At 40.2% G+C, this 20184-nt stretch overlaps 1 protein-coding gene across 1 annotated transcript in view; it reads right to left on the bottom strand.

Annotated features, from left to right (window-relative positions):
* Positions 1-2605: 2605 nt before the first annotated feature.
* RAD21L1 (RAD21 cohesin complex component like 1) overlaps positions 2606-20184 on the bottom strand; it is a 33599-nt gene continuing 16020 nt past the window's right edge. The window contains exons 8-11 of the mRNA XM_073309517.1: positions 19730-19959; positions 16748-16850; positions 12262-12401; positions 2606-2794 (exon numbers count right to left, since the gene is read on the bottom strand). Of these exons, the coding sequence (XP_073165618.1) occupies positions 2606-2794; positions 12262-12401; positions 16748-16850; positions 19730-19959 (662 nt within the window). The remainder of the gene's footprint in view (positions 2795-12261; positions 12402-16747; positions 16851-19729; positions 19960-20184) is intronic.

Genomic DNA, 20184 nt, shown 5'->3' with positions numbered 1-20184 from the left:
AATCAACAGGACTCTATGTGGGCACAAAGGAGCACCTGCAGTTGCAGGACTAAGGCCTATATTTATACATCAAAAACTAAGAAAGCAATTCTTGAATTGAAATACAACATTAAAGTACAGTCCTGCTTTGAAAAGCAATGGTAAAAAGGAAAATATATATTAGAATTGGAATTGTGAGATTCCATGTTTATTGTGTCTCAAAGACTCTATAACCAAATGTGCTCACTTTAAAAAATATTTTTTTTAAATGCTAGCCCTGTAAACTTCATCTGGGCTCTGGCTTCTTTCCTTCTTACACATCATTCTCAGTAATGAAAGATCTTGCAAAAATCATAACTTTGGTAACATCTCTGCAGCCCACATGCCTTTAAATTATGCCTCACTTTACATGTGCAATGGAGCTAAGGAGCTGATCCAAATCCCCTTTGGATCAAGCTCTAAAACTCCATTCTTTTGCAATGCCCCATAAAAAATTTAAAAAAACAAACAAATCTAGGAGCTAGCCCCTCCTCTGAATTTTCCACTGTAGCCTGTCTCCTCTATGTCTATCTTTTAGCTTGTAAGCCCACTGGGACCAGGTCTATCTTTATGTCTGGTACAGTGTCAGGCATGTCCTTATTGTTAAACAAAGAATAAGTCTTCCTCAACTTGAAACACAGCTTAATATGTGGTGAATCAAACAGGGATCCCCAGAATTCTATCCAGGAGGCAGAAGCCCAACTGGGAGAAGGAAGGAGCAGAACTGGAGTCCTTGGGATGTACACTTGAGTTTACAGTATTTATTTTAATTTCTCAAAGGCCCTTGTCTGAAGTTCAAGGTGCCTGTACAAATATAAAATACATACAGTGCGATCTGCTAGATAAGTGTCAAACCAGCTCTGCTATTCCCTGTTTTCAGCGTCTTCCAGTCATTCTGGACATCCGTAACTTACAATTTTTCTGAGTTGCACACCAAATCCTAGGAGCAAGCATATCAGCACTTTCAATAACAGTGGTAATAAGCTCACTTTTTCATTAAAGCTACACAAAAATCAGATAATTATGGGGAGAATAGGAACCTTTAGCATTCTGTCTTACATTTAAACTGCTGACAGTTAAAAAGAGACATTTTCTCCAGGATATTTCCCAAAAATGGATCACTGTTAGGGCTGCCCTACAAATCAAGTGTAAACGCTATTTTTTTAACTGTATAATTTTCCAGGCAGCCAGGGAGATGCTAAATCAAGGAAGCAAATCCTGGCTCCAGGATGTCTCTGTTGGTTTTGACACTTTACAGCTGATACCAACAAGATAAGAAGATGTCTGCTTTTGCTTTTTACTGATTTAATCTCAATGGTTTGCACACAAAATACATTAACATTTTGTTAAAAAAATTTAGTGTACATTACCATCTCACATTTCAGTATATTTAAGATAACTAATTTCTCAATGCAGAAAACACCAATTTACAACATTGAAATAAAAGTGATAGAACATCCTAGGAGAAAAGGAAGGAAATGATATAATAATGCACTGAGTTAGTTACATATAAATTTAACAAAGAATTTTAAACATCAACAAATAATTTAAAAAGAAGTAATCTTTAAGAAAAATACTGAGCAGTATTTCATAGTTTAACATGTCTTCCTGATGTTATATGAATATTTTGGGTCTGGAGTAACTTCTCTACAAAGCCCCAAAGAACCAGCAGAGTAACAGAAAATGGAACTATTAGTTTTCTAGAGTAAGAGACATGGTCAGCACTGTTTGAAAATCTATTGCGAGAACTTAAAAAATAAAGTTTAAACTCTCCCTGTAAGAAAGTTATAATTTTAAAATGGATTCTAATGTTTCTGATAAAGACCACTTAAAGGATCACTGTTATCACAAAGTAGCAAAATATTGTTTATTGCTGTTATCCAATACAAATAAAGTTAAAAATAAATACACATGACTTTCAGTTATGAAATAAACAGACAGTACCATGGTTTGTGAGTTCTATATCAGTTTTCAGAGATGTACACAAGTTGAATATTTGCATTAGTTAGTAGGATTTCAGGGACCATTATATATGGACATTTGTATGTGACTTATATAACCTTAGAATGCCATAGGAAATAGTCAAATCTATTCATGGACCCTGTGACATCTGGACTGAATATTTAATAGGTCTTTTTTGAAAAATAACCTAGTGCAAAAGAAATTGGCTTAACAATTTTTAAAAACAGTGTTTGTCGTAACTCTAGACAGGTTTTATAGAACTTTCACAGAGATTTTTTTAAAAAAATTAATATTCAATACAAAATTAGCTTGAATTGAATGCTTATTTTTAGCTTTTCTCCATTAACAAAATATTGAACTATTGATAATATTAAACAAAATATTTTTTAAAAACCTAAATAAACATCTTCTTCATAAATAACCACGAAATATATATGACATCTACGCAAGGTTAGCTATTACATAATCCAGAGAGGAGGTGCAAGGATGAAAAAGGGGGAACTATTTGTCAATTCCTCATGGTTTGATGAGACCAACTCCCTCCTCTGGAAAAAAGAATTTTTGAAAAATTCAGAGCACAATTTTTAACCAGTCTCTGAATCATATGTATAGATAATGCTAGCTCTCAGATAGTATGGAACTTTGGACCCACAGTTGCTATAATATCAGCATAAGGAGCACACTGAGTAAGCTCAATAGCCAGCTGTTTCTTTAGAACAAGGAAGCTGTAAAACTTGGCTGAAACTTGTTTCCGGTCATCGTTCTTACAGAACTTCAGAAAACTGACAGAACTAACTCCTGATTTGTTGATGTTCTGTATAGAAAAAGAAATTGAAAAATATAGTTAGGTCAGTTTAACTGCTCATAAAACTAGATCCCATGGTGTTGGAGCCAAGGTACTGATTTTACAAAAATTTTTGCACAGGAGTAAATATTTACAGGACCGAGGCCTTAAGATGGTTTCTTATCTGTATATTTTAATGTATGTAATTTTCCTAAAGTTCTTCACAAATTTTACAATGTTGCCAACTCTTGCAATTTTATCACAAATCTCACAACAGTTTGTGTTCTCTTAACCCCTCCACTTCTGGAATCAAGAGATTGCACGGGAATCTAAACTTTCATTTAAAAAAAAAATTCTACCCTTTGTGGTTATGCAGAAAAGCTTGAAAAGATAAAGCAAGTGCATCCTAACAGGGCTAAAAAGCAAAAGGCAAACAAAATGAACCTAACATTTATTTAAAAATCTCATCATTTTGTGGGGTCTGAGTCATGGTTTTTGGACTGTTGGAGTTGGCAATACTGTTGATGATACAAGATGAAATGTATCCCATAAAAATCTACTTAGGCCTTGATCCTGCAAAACGTTACATGTATATTTACAGTATAAGTTATTCATTCCATTTAATTCAATGGGACTACTCAGATCCATAAAAACAATCACATGTGTAAGGCTTTGCAGAACTGCCGGTCCTTATGTTATAATTTACTGTGGCTTTTGCTATCTTCCCTTCTAAGTACAGCAAATACCATTAAAAATACAGTAAAGTCTATCACAACTTGGTAAACAATTGTGTGATTTTTGTAAATGGCTATGTGTATGACTATGTAAATATACACACAAGTATCACACCGGATGTGTGTGTGTGTGTGTGTGTGTGTGTACACACACACAAACTATGTTAAAAGAAGATTAGTAAGGTTGCAAAATCAAGCACTCCAAAGTTAGGAAATGCTCGAATTAAGTTTGCTTATACCCCCCTTGTATGTTTGCATTTTGATACATTCTTTAATTGTATGATCACTATTACTATTTTTTTCCACAGAATCCCTGCCTCATTCAGTGCACAGAATAGTCTATGCTCAATTAATGCACACCTATTCAATATTTTGTTTTCTCCTAATTGTTCAATGTGTGGCCCATGCCTTATTTACCACACATTATTCAAACCTTGTTCTGAAGAATTATTAATTTTCTTATGGGTTTTTCTATAGTACTCATCACTATAGCATCTGAATGCTTCACAGACATTAGATAATTAAATTTCGCAACACCTCTGTGAGATGGAGTTATTACTATCCTCATTTTACAGATTGGGAACTGACGCAGAGAGATTAAGATAAAAAGTATCCACTAACCGTGGGTGCCCATTTTTGAGACACTAAGGACCTCAGATTTTTCAGAGTATTTAGTATTATATAGCACTGTTCAAAGCAGAACTCCTATTGACCTCATTTGCAGCCGTGAGACCCCAGAGTCTCAAGCTAAGCACCCAGAAGGTGAGGAACACCCAAGGAATGACCACTTATGAAATATGTGGTTTAAGTGACTTATCTAGCATCACACAGGAACTCTGTGGCAGAGGTAGGGACAGAATCCAATTCTCCAGGACAACATTCAACTGTCCTAATTACAAGACCATCCTTCTCTTCCTGCCATAATCTTCCTGCCTCATTCATTGCACACTTTCCAACTTCTGCAACAAATGAAGCAAGGATCCTGCAGACAGCAGTCTCCTTTATTACAAAATCCTGATTAACCACCATAGCAGATCCATCCTGTGCACTGAACAAGATAGAGGTCTTGTGGAAAAACCTGTATGTGACTATGCAGTGGCAGACTGTATCATAACGCATGCATGCAAGCAGGCCGAATCAAAGTTGCACAGGCAGTTTTAATTCTGGCATTTCCTAGCTTTTGACTTTGCAGGTTAATAATGTTCTCTTCAAGTCGTTTTCTCTGTGTGCACTTGCCCAGGTTTAAAAAAAAAAGCAAACTTAAAAACAAGAAATTCCATCATGCGGCATCATATTGACACCCATATGGGTCATCAGCAGGGTTGGAATCTTCAGTGCCACTGCATCAACCCCTACCGCATGAGCTAAGGGAGCCATTGATAGGAATAGCAGGATGTCGTCCTCTAGGCGGATCAGCGCTAGCACAGGTTAAGACACTTTGCCAGTAGGTTTCACAGATACTCAAAACAGCGATTTAAATGGTGAGACTCAGAAATCCTGGGTCCCATTACAGGCCCTGGAAGGGAGTGTGTCCTAGTGGGCACACTTTTTTGCCCATTCCCCAAAAGTTTGACCCCTTCTCTCCTGTCCCCTCCCCTCCCATTCCCCACCTCCCCCGCCAGTCCCACTACCCTTGGCCAGCTACTGTCAGACCTCCCCACACTGCCTGGCTCCTTGTCCATGACCCACCCAAATTCCAACTCCTCATCTGAACTAGCCCCCTTTCTCCTCTGGCCTCCTATTGACTGCCCCCAGTCCACATTCCCTGGCCCTGATGGGTCTAAATGCTAATCTCCTGCCCCGGGCTCCATATACAATCTCTTTCCCCTGGCTCATAGTCCCAGTCTCTTTTCCCAGCCAGTCCCAGTCTCCTCTAAAGTCAGACTACAAGATCTAATGGTCCCTTCTGGGATTAAAATATGAAGGTTACTTACATGTAACCGGAGTTCTTCCAAATTACTTTGCAAATTCACATGCATGGGACGAGTTGCATCCGAGAGTGCTGAAGGAATTGGCGGCTGTGATTGCAGAGCCATTGTCCATTATCTTTGAAAACTCGTGGCGAACCGGGGAAGTCCCGGATGACTGGAAAAAGGCTAATGTAGTGCCAATCTTTAAAAAAGGGAAGAAGGAGGATCCTGGGAACTACAGGCCAGTCAGCCTCACCTCAGTCCCCGGAAAAATCATGGAGAAGGTCCTCAAAGAATCAATCCTGAAGCACTTGCATGAGAGGAAAGTGATCAGGAACAGCCAGCATGGATTCACCAAGGGAAGGTCATGCCTGACTAATCTAATTGCCTTTTATGATGAGATTACTGGTTCTGTGGATGAAGGGAAAGCAGTGGATGTATTGTTTCTTGACTTCAGCAAAGCTTTTGACACGGTCTCCCACAGTATTCTTGTCAGCAAGTTAAGGAAGTATGGGCTGGATGAATGCACTACAAGGTGGGTAGAAAGCTGGCTAGATTGTCGGGCTCAAGGGGTAGTGATCAATGGCTCCATGTCTAGTTGGCAGCCGGTATCAAGTGGAGTGCCCCAAGGGTCGGTCCTGGGGCCGGTTTTGTTCAATATCTTCATAAATGATCTGGAGGATGGTGTGGATTGCACTCTCAGCAAATTTGCGGATGATACTAAACTGGGAGGAGTGGTAGATACGCTGGAGGGGAGGGATAGGATACAGAAGGACCTAGACAAATTGGAGGATTGGGCCAAAAGAAATCTGATGAGGTTCAATAAGGATAAGTGCAGGGTCCTGCACTTAGGACGGAAGAACCCAATGCACAGCTACAGACTAGGGACCGAATGGCTAGGCAGCAGTTCTGCGGAAAAGGACCTAGGGGTGACAGTGGACGAGAAGCTGGATATGAGTCAGCAGTGTGCCCTTGTTGCCAAGAAGGCCAATGGCATTTTGGGATGTATAAGTAGGGGCATAGCGAGCAGATCGAGGGACGTGATCGTCCCCCTCTATTCGACATTGGTGAGGCCTCATCTGGAGTACTGTGTCCAGTTTTGGGCCCCACACTACAAGAAGGATGTGGATAAATTGGAGAGAGTCCAGTGAAGGGCAACAAAAATGATTAGGGGTCTGGAACACATGACTTATGAGGAGAGGCTGAGGGAGCTGGGATTGTTTAGCCTGCAGAAGAGAAGAATGAGGGGGGATTTGATAGCTGCTTTCAACTACCTGAAAGGGGGTTCCAAAGAGGATGGCTCTAGACTGTTCTCAATGGTAGCAGATGACAGAACGAGGAGTAATGGTCTCAAGCTGCAGTGGGGGAGGTTTAGATTGGATATTAGGAAAAACTTTTTCACTAAGAGGGTGGTGAAACACTGGAATGCGTTACCTAGGGAGGTGGTAGAATCTCCTTCCTTAGAGGTTTTTAAGGTCAGGCTTGACAAAGCCCTGGCTGGGATGATTTAACTGGGAATTGGTCCTGCTTCGAGCAGGGGGTTGAACTAGATGACCTTCTGGGGTCCCTTCCAACCCTGATATTCTATGATTCTATGGTATTGCACTGCCTGGTGGTGCCTAAAGGTAGACCTTCTCTAAGCAGTGCCCAGAACACGTGCACTCCCCTATCATTCCCCCGCCCCCAGTGTTTTTGAACATTCTGAGAGTGAGGCTTTATAATGGGGTCTTGCCCTCTGTACCGCTTCAGTCCCTTCCACTGTTAACCCAGAGAAACCATAATAAGACTCTGAGAAAGAGGGGATGGTGGGTGGGAACTGTGAATATGCAGTTATCTCACAGAACTCTTGTTACAAGGAAGTAACCTTCATTTCTTCTTCGAGTGGTTCTGCATATTCCCAATTATGTGTAGTGCTGAAAACTCAGGAGGTTGGAACAGAGTCCTAATTAAATAATGACTGAAGCACTGACTCCAAGAGTGGCGGAAGCTCTCTCAAACGGGGGGTGGAGGTAGGGGGAGGGGAAGCGGGCACCAGCACCCGAACCATGACCCCGCCTCCCACTCCGCCTCTTCTCCCAAGGCCACCGTATGAAGGTTCAATATGAATGCCATGCAGTCCACCAGGTCGTAGAACTGAAAAGTATCCTCAGAAGAGGAAGAAGCAGAAAGCACACTCACATGCTCATCAGCTGACATGAGCTCATCAGGTGACACTGAAGTCAGTGTCCATTTGTTCTTGTTCAAAAAGAGGAGCTCTCTCTTCATCTTTCTTTTCAGATAGTGTATCGGGCACCATTGCCTGAGCTGCAATGGATCTGGTGCAACCAGATCCAATGATTGTTGAGACACTGGATCCTTATCAGATGAAACATCACCTCTCCATCCATAAGGAGATGATTCAGAAATTCCTGCAGTGCAATGCAACATGGAGACTAGGACTGCCAGTCTCTCCAACATCTGGGATCTGGAAACACACCATAGGAGGAGAAGCAAAGGAGTGAGGGAATCCAGGCTGAGGAGGCATGAACTGGGATGAATCAGGTGTCTTAATGCTTTCTTTACTCCTCTGAATGAGGACACTACCTCAGAACCACTTTGGATCATACCAGAGACAACAAGGGAACCAGAAGGCAAAGAGAAATAAAAGGTGGGAAAGATCTGCCAGAGGATCTTGCAGGAGTCTTAGGAAGAGGATGCACTGATGGATATGGAGAAAGACGATCTCCTCTGCTCTTCTCTTTCCAGGTGAAGAAGACATCGACCATGGAATGGACGACACCCGTTTCTTCTTCATCGTCCTCTGACTCTCATTTGGTTCTGAGAAGTGATGAGAAGCAAGAAGGTGCACATCAGACAGCACTGTAAAAGTCCTCTTCAGGTCTGAGGACAGTCTCTGAACAGAAGCAGAGGATGGAGCCTGTCTCACTAATTTAAGTACCAGATCCAAGCTTGAAGTTGAATCCAGAATCAACCAGGGTTTCAGAGTCAGAACCACAAATGCCATGTCAGAGTTGTATGGAGCCGATAAAACTGACGTACAGAATCTGGCATTGTTAACACTGGCTGTCTTCTCCCTCATCTTCTTCCTCAGAACAGGTAAGGCTGGAGCCGATCATGTGGCTCCAGGATCTTCAGCAGGAAGATGGCCTTTTAACACGAGTGGTGCTTTCGAAGCCTTGACAGCTTTAACAGAAGGATCCGGAGACCGAACTATTGAAGATCCCAATGTCCAGGGAACCTTCAGGCAGCTTAGTCTTGCTGGAGGAAGCCTCAGGAGCTGAAACTGATCTCTTAGGCTTCAGATCCGATGACCATCTGGAACCAGAGGATTTAGCAGCTAAAGCCTCCATAAGCAGAAGCACCTGCAGTCTATTCTACCTGTCTTTGCATGCTCTGAGCATGAAAGCCCAGCAAATGGAACACCCAGAAGGAGAATTACCTTCAACGCAGCACTTCAGACATCTAATGTGGTCATCCAATGCCAGGAAGACAGCTGAGCACAAAGCACATCTCTTAAATCCCAGATTCTTCTTCTTCTTCTACTGTTCCACAATATAATGAAACCAAACCTACCAACTCTCCTTAACTATCTACACTTATTACTTAACTACACTGCACACTAAGAACAACAACAACTAAAACTATCAAAGGCACTATCAAAGGAGGAAAACCCCTGGATCTGAATGGCCTGGAATGGTTCACTTCTGTCTGCTGCAGCAATTGGAAGGAACTGAGGTGGTGGCCCCTCAGTGCCCCCTTATATAGTCTTGCCCTCAGAACATTCAAAAGCATTGAGGGGAAGGGTGGGGTGAGGGTGTGAGAACATGCGCTCTAATAGGCAGTGCTTGGAGAAGATTCTACTGTTAGGTGCCACAATACTCATAAGTGGGAATATGCAGGGCCATTTGAAGAACTATTAATTCTTTACCCCAATCTCTCACATCCAGTCTCCCCACAGCCATCTCCCAGGCTTGGTCCCATCCCTCTGTTTCCCATTCCTCCCAGGCTCCCCCACCAACTGCCTGACCCAGTCATCTGCCCCCACTACCAGATCTGGCTTATGTCCCCTGTACATTCAAATCAGACAGCTGCCTCCTCAGTGGTGCCTGGGTGCCAGCATGGGGGTGGGGGAGAGAAGGAGGGCATCAAGAGCACAGGAGAGGCAGTCTCCCTGCTCTTACTTCTGATGCCTAGCCCACAGCAGTCTAGACCTGTAGTTTTAGGGAAGTCCTGCTTAGTCCTGGGCTGGAGAATGCCAGATTCTGTATGAACCTTCTGAGTTTTTAGCTGTGAAGCTCTACTAAGCAGTTGTTGCAATTGTTCAAAGACTTACAATTTGGCCGAATTTGGGCAGATTTTCACAGGGAAGGTAAACAGCACATCCCTGACATAAAGGCAAAATCCTCTGCCAAATTTCAAGATCCTGCTGCAAAATATATGGACACAAGAGCTTCTTAAAGTAAAGGTCATCAGAATTTTTTTAATATGGGCAAAACAATGTACATTTCCCTAACATCATTCTGAGAAATGTCTGAATCATTTGGGCTGAAATTTTCCACAAAATTTAGCCTGATGCAGACACCCAGCATGTAAAACTTTAGCTTGAACAGTTTGGCAAAATTTGGCAAAGTTATGAGCAACTGAAAATAGAGGTCTTACAATGGGAAGTGTCAGGCAACCTTAATAATAGGCAGTGCTACCAGACCCACCAATAATAAGATCATGGTCCAGTGTTAAAGCAAACTTCAGAGTGAGAAATCAAATACTCCAAAGTTAGGAAATTTGAAAAATTCCAAAAATTGGGCAGGATTTGCCACTATACAAAGCATTCTGAAGCCTGAGAGTATCCATGTCAACACACAATAAAACATGGTTGTATCACACATGAAACTCTTTCGGAGACCAGTAGCACATGTAATGTATCAACAAATAGAAAGTGGTTGTACACTCTGAAACCTGTCATTATATTTTATGGTTCAATCCAAGTCAATAACTGATTTAAAAAGCATCTAATGGCTAAATCCAACATCATACCCGTAAAGTGTTCAATATTGGAAGAGTTCTTTTGCTCCACCTTCTTTCTTCACTGTCTTGATCATTCCTCACCATATCCTGTATAGGAGATTAATACAAGCATTAGATGTAACTTATAAAAATCACATGCCAAAATGTTAAAAATGGGACAAGTATTTTAGCTCACTCATTTAAATTTCAACACTTATTTACATCCCTACCTGGGGTAAACTTCACTTTTTAAGGCTGCAATTTTTTTTTATGTGACCCGTGTATTATCTATTTTGACAATGCCTAACCACATCAGAGATGTAATTAAGTGTGAAGCTGGGTATTTTGGTAGTTGTGTAGGAGACAGTTGGGGCTTTTGGCACCTGTGGAGTACTAGGCTGTGAGGAATTGTAAAAACATTAGCTAGATATTGCTACTCAGATGGGCTCAAATCTTGTTTAACAGCATTTTACTTACTATGCGAGCTGCCACACTGTCTTCAGTGGGGTTACTTGCAAAGTAAGGTGCTTATCAGTGTGAATAAGAGTATCAGAACCTTTTAAATATTTTGCTACTATTCATGGGCCAATCTGGCATTTAAAATGTTATCTTTGTATTTTGGAGTTAATGCCCTATTAAGATGAATGGGGTACTTCACACCACTCATAGCTACTGTTTCAGGCTGCCTGCAGATTCAAGTTTAAACTTGGTGCAAGTTTTTAAGATTTTCTTCACAACCATTAAGGTCAGAAACATTTTTTTAAATGAAAGCTTACATTTTGCAGCAAGGAGTTGATTTAAGGCAAATTCTACAATGCTTAAATGGTGGAATACATGGGGCCTTGATTACCAAACCAGGGTTTCATATTTGTGCAAATTTTGACACCCACAGGAAAAACCTGACAAACATGAATTCTACATTTTTAAAATAAATAACTTATGTGTTAATTTTTATTTGAAATTGTGGAAGGATATTGTTTTTACTGGCTTCATCCTCTCCATACAGAAAGGAGTATGTACTACCAGTCTTTAATATCTCAGTATTTTTACAGTAACTAATTTTCCCACCCCATGGGCAAGGCACAGACTTGTGTTCTGCAAGAGTGATTGCAATGCCTCCACAATCTCCAATGGAGAGTTGCAACTACCAGATTCATATTCAGTGTGTATGCACAGACTCTGCCCCAGCTTGTTCCCAACCTTCACCTGCACCAAACTGTTCAGAGTCTCCCTCTGTGGTGCACAAAGGATATAGAGGTCCCTCTATGTGACAGCAACACCACACCCTTCTGCAGTGCACTACAGCAATTGCTTAAAAAAAGAGCAGAATGTATTGTAGGACCCACCATATTGCTGTAAAAATATAAACTCTACATTACAGTAAAAACCTCAGATTAAAACAAACAAAACAAAGACATTTTCTAGTTTTGCTTAGGACAGTAAAGGACTTTATAATGTCCAGGCTGATGTTACTAAATATGAGGGAGATCTGAAATTCTAACCTTGATAAAAATGGACATACCATGTATCTTTTCCAGCACACATAAATAATAATTAGGTTCAATTTATAAGTAGTTTATAAAGAATTAATAAGTGAAAAGATACTTTAATAAATGGTTTATAAATTGGTATAGCATCCAACAAGTTTGCTTATAAACATGGTTTATAACCATCTATAAGACATTTTACTAATGTATTTAAAAACATCTATAACACAAGCTACTCATGTCTGTAACATACTTATAACATCTATTAATTATTTACCAGCTCTCTGTAAATGGAAACTTAATATAAAGCATGGCTAATAAATACATGCATTGGTTCTTTTACATTTATTGAAGGTGCTTACTATAGCCTCATCAATTTTATTAGCATCCTCATTTCTGCCATTCTGTAATGCCAACACAAATGAATCATCAGTAATAGTTCTCTCAGTTTCTGTATGAGCTGACTCTTGCAGGTAACTTGACTCTTCTATTATCAACATCTCTATATTAACAAGAAAACAAAGTTTAAAATGAAATTACATTGAATCTCAAAAATCAACCACCATTGACACCTAACGATCATGGAGGATAAGAATCGAAATGAGTGCTGAGCAGAGGAGCTACGTACCCAAGGGTACTTTGGGACAAAAAGCTAGTGGAAGAGTTTTCTTGGAAACATTTAAAGACCGACCTTTCACTTGCAGGAAAATTTTACAAAATAAATGACTGGTTAAGAAGCAGACTTTTTTACCATGGAATAAACACTGTTTTCCACTGCAAGTATAGTTCTCTCAACACATCCTACAGTGAAATTCGGCAAGTGACAATATCGCATTCTACTCAATGTAAAGTATAATGCTGGTTGTCACATTCTCAAATTAATAAAGGAGGAGGAATAAATAAGAAAAGGGACCAATCCCAGCATTGGAATAAAAGGTGCAATTTCTGTTGTTTTCTCTGCACTCATTTATGCCAGGACTGAAATTGATCTAAGGTATACTAGTGCCAAAAAGAGGCGGGATGGCTGTATGTGCGGAGAGAGCTAGTCTATGGTCTGTAACACTTCTGTCCACGCTTCCTTTTGCTTGTTTGGTTATTATGGGTAAGCATACTTAGCAAGCAGCCATCATACAGAGGTGGATTAATGTGTATGTGATACAGGCTGGGTATGACATGCTGTTTATTCACTACCATTGGGCAAACATTAAAGTATGCCTATAAATTTTTATAATTATGCCATGAGGCTGCTCAAAATGAACTGGGTGAATCTGGGTCTGAAAATCTTTTTAAAAAGAGACAGAGTACATTGCTAAGTACTGAGGAAGAATAATTGTGGATATAGGGGTATCCTAATCTATTCCTCTAACTAACTTTTTGACAACATTACAGATTGTTTTCTCTAGATGAATTGAAAACCAAAATTGGGTGGAACACCTGTAATAAAGAGTTTCCAGAAGAAACGTGTCTCCTTCTGGATGTTCCACAAAGTCTCAGTCATCCAGAATAGAATAGACCTAAATATCTGTTTTGGGACAGTGGGCTATTATTGATCAATCTCAGAATAAAATGAAAGCCTTTTTTTGTTTCAGTGGTCTCCCAGATAAAGAGACCCTCACAAACCTAACACACCACCAGGAGAAAAACAAGTCTGCTAACAAATGTACTATGCCTCTTATTCTTAAGCATTTTTTAAACAGGGCATTGAAGTATTTATAAAAGCAAAATATGTATTTCTTCTTTATAATTAATTAGGGTTGTCAAGCGATTAAAAATTAATTGCAATTAATCACACTGTTAAACAATAATAGACTACCATTTATTTAAAATTTTTGGATGTTTTCTAGATTTTCAAACATACTGATTTCAATTACAACACAGAATATAAAGTGTACAGTGCTCACTTTATATTTTTTTTATTACAAATATCTGCATTGTAAAAAGCAAAAGAAATAGTATATTTCTGTTCACCTAATATAAGTACGGTAGTGCAATCTCTTAATCATGAAAGTTGAACTTACAAATGTAGAATTATGTACAAAAAAACTGCATTCAAAAATAAAACAATGTAAAACTTTAGCGTCTACAAGTCCACTCGGTCCTACTTCAACCAATCGCTCAGACAAGTTTGTTTACATTTGCAGGAGATAATGCTGCCCGCTTGTTTACAACGTCACCTGAAAGTGAGAACAGGCGTTTGCATGGCACTGTTGTAACCGGCATTGCAAGATATTTACGTGCCAGATGTGCTAAAGATTCATATGTCCTTTCGTGCTTCCACCACCATTCCAGAGGACATGCATCCATGCTGATGACGGGTTCTGCTCAATAACAATCCAAAGCAGAGTGGACCGATGCATGTTCATTTTCATCATCTGAGTCAGATGCCACCTGTAGAAGGCTGATTTTCCTTTTTGATGATTTGGGTTCTGTAGTTTCCACATTGAAATGTTGCTCTTTTAAGACTTCTGAAAGCATATGCCACACCCTGTCCCTCTCAGATTTTGGAAGGCGCTTCAGAGTCTTGAACCCTGGGTTGAGTGCTGTAACTATTTTTAGAAATCTCACATTGGTACCTTCTTTGCGTTTTGTCAAATCTGCAGTAACAGAGTTCATAAATCAAACAACATGTGCTGGGTCATCATCTGAGACTGCTATAACATGAAATATATGGCAGAATGAGGGTAAAATAGAACAGGAGACATACAATTCTCCCCCAAGGAGTTCAGTCATAAATTTAATTAAGCACTGCTTTTTTAATGAACATCATCAGCAATGGAAGAATGTCCTCCAGATTGGTGGCTGAAGCCTGAAGGGGCATACGAATTTTTAGCATATCTGGCACGTAAATACCTGGCAATGTCGGCTACAAAAGTGCCAGGCGAATGCCTGCTCTTACTTTCAGGTGACATTGTAAATAAGAAGCAGGCAGCAGTATCTCCCATAAATGGATGTAAGCAGAGTCAGAATGAGCTCCACCCTGACATCTGGTGGTAGGTGTGGCAAGTTGTGGAAAAGAACTTCAGGGGCTGATCTCATTTGCATAGGCACACCCACCCCACCTAGAATGAGGCCATAGCTGCCCAAATGGTCACTTTGGCTGCTGTGGGATCCCCAGTGTCTCTGTTATTGGGGTAGGAAGATTAAATTGTTATTACCCTGATTATGGGAACTGTGCTTGGAACTGTACTGGGCCTTTTGTTATGATGGAGGGACTCGCCATCAACTAAGTAGCACTCGCTAGGCAAGGGACATGGGTTCCAAAACTCTGTGAATTGAGAGAGGCTGGGGACAGGTATTTATACTTGGTGGCATGGGCCCCCTGGTGAGGGCCTTACATGCTAATTGCACTTTTCCCTCTCTCCACTGTGGAATATCAAGAGCTAATGTTGATTCCATTAGGAGTCTAGTTACAGGCTGCTGAGCTGAATTCACTTTGGGCTAATGGTGCACCAGTGCTAAGGCTCCCCTACTACAAGCTGAAATCACAAAAGAGCTAAAAACTGACTAAGAGCTGACATCACTGAGTGTTGTGTTAAGTAGTGGGGTAACCTGAAGATATATTGGGGAGCAGTTTGCGGGATGGCTGGAGTGGCTTGTGGACCAGCTGGTGGAGCAGTTCATGGGACGGTGGGGGCTGCTTGTGGGACGCAGAGCAGAGCGGAGCAGTTTGTGGACTGGCTGGGGGAGCGGAGCGAAGCCCTATGGAGCTGTGGGGCAGTCAGCTTCAGATCATGTAAGGTGCCTCTTACCTCTCCCCCCCACCATTCTCCACCCAGGTTGGGAGGTAAAACTTTGCAGATAAACTTTCGAACTCTGGGGCTGCCCTGACCAGAGACAGAGACTTTTGGGCCATTGGACTTTTGGGACTTTGGGTGACTTCGGGTTGCTGGACTCAAGAACCCAAGGGAAAGGACATGCCCCAGTTTGCTTGGGGTGGGTTTTTGCTCATGGGCTGTGTTATGAATCCTGTTCGTGGTGTTTCCCCAACATAATGCCACATTGTTTCTCTCTGTTATTAAAAAGCTTTTTGCTACACTCAGACTCTGTGCTTGCGAGAGGGGAAGTATTGCCTCTGGGAGGTGCCCAGCGAGGGTGGTATATATTTGTCCCAGGTCACTGGGTGAGGGCTGGAGCCGGTTTTGCATTGTGTTGTTGGAATGGAACCCCTAGATACTGAACCCGGCCCTTGTTGCTGCCAACTCTGATAGGCAGAAGGGTTTCATGTAAACAAACTTAAAGTTTGTCTTAGTGATTGGCTGAACAAGAAGTAGGACTGAGTAAACTTGTAGGCTCTAAAGTTTTACATTGTTTTGTTTTTCAGTGCTGTTATGTAACCAAAAAAAATCTACATTTGTAAATTACACTTTCACAATAGAGATTGCTCTACAGTACTTGTATGAGGTGAATTGAAAAATACTTTCGTTTATCATTTTTACAATACAAATATTTGTAATAAAAACTAATATAAAGTGAGTACTGTATACTTTGTATTCTGTGTTGTAATTGAAATCAATGTTTCAAAATGTAGAAGAGCATCCAAGAATATTTAATAAATTTCAATTAGTATTCTATTGTTTAACAGTGTGATTAATCGTGATTACTTTTTTAAATTTTTTGAGTTAATCACGTGCGTTAACTGCAGTTAATCGACAGCCCTATAACTAAGATAAATGGTTAAGTGAGTAACTAGTTTTCTTAAACTTTCTTGCCTTTCTGGTTTGTCCAGTGATGCACATTGAATGTTTTGTGTCTGAAACACTAAATAAAATGTGTGAGTTTAAAACAAAATATTTGCTGGTGGTTAAATAATAAAATCAGTTGAGACAAGCAGAATTATAAAAATCTCACCTGTAGTCTCTCTCTCTTGTCTTGTTTCTTCAGTTTCAGACTCTGTCTGTATACCTTGTCTTCCAGTTTTAAAGCCATGATACTTAAAGCAATTTGAAAACAACTGTAAAAACAAAGATTTGTTTCTTTTTTATATTTCTAGAATGTAACTTCAGATTAATAACTAGCAACAAAACATAGCAGAAAATACAAGGAAATGATGGACAGTTACTGTATATTAATTGCTTTAATTCCGAATTTAGAGACACTGACTCAGACCCTGTTAACCAATTTTGCAGAGATTCTCTAAATCGGGGTTCCCAAACTTCATTGCACCACGACCCCCTTCTGACAACAAGAATTGCTACGTGACCCTAGGAAGGGGGACCGAAGCCTGAGCCCGCCCGAGCCCTGCCCCTCTGATTAGGGGGGTAGGGTGAGGCCTAAAGCCAAAGTCTGAGGGTTTCAGCCCCAGGCATGAGGCCTGTAACCTGAGCCCAACTGCCCAGGGCTGAAGCCTTCAGGCTTTGGTCCCAGACAGTGGCGATTGGGCTTCAGCCCCTGGCCCCAGCAAGTCTAAGCCAGCCTGGCAACACCATTAAAACGGGATCACGACCCACTTTAGGGTCCCGAGCCACCATTTAAGAGCAATTGTTCTAAGTGAGAAAGTGGCAAAGCTAACACTGGGCTGGCTCATCTCTCCCTACCAACCCCCTCACCACGCCAATAATGAAACCCACTGGAGAGGGATAAGGGAAAGAAAAATCTGTGAGGTTATTCACATGGGAGTTTCTCTCATATAGTTGTGGGGGGATGATTTGTCTCTATGTGGAACAGGGTGTGGCTCTGTCCCTAAACCTTGCAGATCTGAGGGATCTGTATGGATCCAAAGGATTAACAAGAGGTTGGGGCCATCTGCATGGACACCTGTGCCTAAACACCTGCTCTTGCACTCCAGTGTCCTCTTCCAGAAGCTCCCCTGGAACACTCTTATAGGGAGGGGTGACCCACTAAAGAGGTGCCCCATATAAAAGGTAATACAGCCTACACAATCTCTGTGGGGCCAGTAGGGGGACACTATGTGCTTCCTTTTGCATTACTCCCACCCAAGTTGGGCTCTCCCAGCAGTCTTCACCCCATCATGGACCCTGAACCAACAGAAAGTTGTCTGGAAAGTCCCTGAAATCATGGGAGAGGGAGCAGGGAACAGTGCCACAAAGCAACTGATACCTCCCTCCTGTGGAAAAGAGGTGAGGATCCATGCCTGGAAGGTTCTTCCATGCATGATTTGACCTATTTTTCCAGCCAACATCCTTCAGAATAATAAGAAGACAGTGTTCAAGAGATTCTTGTCTTGCAACGTGCTAAGAGATGTAGACATAGCTGGATACAGAGATAAGTTTTAGGTCAATGGCACACTAGTAAGTATGTTATTATCAAAAAAGATGTAGTACAGTGTCTTATTGTAATTAACAAATGAAGGTTTTTACTTAAAATTAAAAATTAAAAACATAGGTTAAGATTTTGAAAGCAGTGCAGGGGATTTTGCTACACAAAGACATGTATCTAAATCCCCTGCACTGCTTTGAAAATATTAATAATTATATTTCATGCAAATAGTCTCATTGGTTTCAATTGCCTTCCTCTAAAATAGTTAATAAAAGGGAAAATTAAAAACATTTCAAATAAAAGTATAAAAACAGGTATACCACAGGCTTCTGGTTTAAATATACACACTGTTGTTCAGGATTCACAACATACTTCTTCCTTCTGCTTTGCTTCAACATTTATCTGACAGAAGTATTCTTGTGATAATGTTCTATTCCAATTACTTTATTCCCATTATACTGAAAGACTGAAGTCTTTTGTCTAACAGTCGATGGAGCAAGATAGTGACAGCTGTTCACTGTACCATTATTGAATAGCTGAATTCTGATTGGCTTAGAGAAATGACTTGTGTGCTTCAGATAAGAGCTTAAAGTACAGTTTTGTTTTTTTAAAAGCATGTTCTACTTGTAACCAGATGAAGTTTTGTTTTAAATCAATAAATAAGTAGCCACCACCAGTGATCTGATTAGCTGGCACTATTTCCATTTGGTGCAACTGAAAACATGTTTCAGTAACTAAAATGAATGAAATGACAATTTCAGTAAAACTGGACATGTCTACAGATATTTAAAACAATTTTAACACCATTTCTCTGTAAGACCTCTTGCCTTATAAGACTGTTAAAATGTTCTTTCTAACATAAGGCTCTTACTACAACAGTACAGTGTCAGGTCAAGTCACACATTTTTCCTCAAGCTGATCTTATTTGGCTCTACAAATTTAAAGGTTAGTAATTTTTTTTCTTGGAATTCATTGTTCAAAACTAGGACATCCTAGAATATAATTCCTGCTCAATTATATTATATTAATAAAACAATAATCATAATACATTTGTATTTACTTGGTAGCCTGAAGACCTCAGAACACTTAAACAAAAAACAAACAAAAAGCACTTTGAAAACTACGGGTGGAAAGCACTATATAATATTTTTATTACTATTATAACAAACAATCATTGCAGAAGGTCAATATGGTCTAGTACTAATTACAGAGCAATACATCAGAAAAATAATAATGTACCAGTGTGCAATCAACGAAGTGCCTATATGTGAAATCACAAACATACGCTCATATTTCTATGCCGTCTTGTACTGGTTCTTGGAATTTTGAAGATTAAGGGCCTGAATTCTAGAGATGGCAGACTTTTCTGTAGAAGCAAATACCAGTAGATACAAATATAGTCATCAGATGTCCAATTACCTGAATTTCTGTACAATTAGATAATTCAATTGTTAATATTTTCACCTGCAGTTTATTGGACACACAGTTACTTGGGCACACAAAATTAAACCTGAAAAATTGGAGACCATCTCTGATAATCAGGTCCTAAATATGCAACAATCCCATCACTTATATGGTAATGTTGTAATAGCATACAAAGGCATAAACCTTTACCATTTGTAGCTCAGCATTAATCAAAGGCTGTGTAGTACGGGACAGAAGTTTATCCACTCCTCCTGACTTCTTCCATATCATCAACTTTCTTGTGGGGGGTGCAAGATCCAACATAGTGAGAGTATCCATGCTGTTGCTAAGCTGTTTGTAAATAGTACTGCTGCTGAGCTCCTTCACTACATCAACAAGCAACTTCCTCTTTCTTTTAAAGCTCCTTCTCCCTATGACAACTAAGCATAAGAAACATTCACAAACATGGACGTTTATCTACTTTTCTGATGGATGCTTATCTATTACTATACTAGGGTGCTGGGTATCACAGGACACAGCTGAAGTAAACTATGCTATTCAAATTGAATTCTTTTTTCCATATTTTCATTGTTCAGCATGTTGGTGTCAACATCTGAACAGGAGCTCTCCCTTCCTCATAGTTCTGATGACAGCATATACTGTAC

Source organism: Lepidochelys kempii, chromosome 13 (assembly GCF_965140265.1).
Source record: "Lepidochelys kempii isolate rLepKem1 chromosome 13, rLepKem1.hap2, whole genome shotgun sequence".
NCBI lineage: Eukaryota > Metazoa > Chordata > Testudines > Cheloniidae > Lepidochelys > Lepidochelys kempii.
This window is presented reverse-complemented; position numbering and strand designations above follow the sequence as displayed.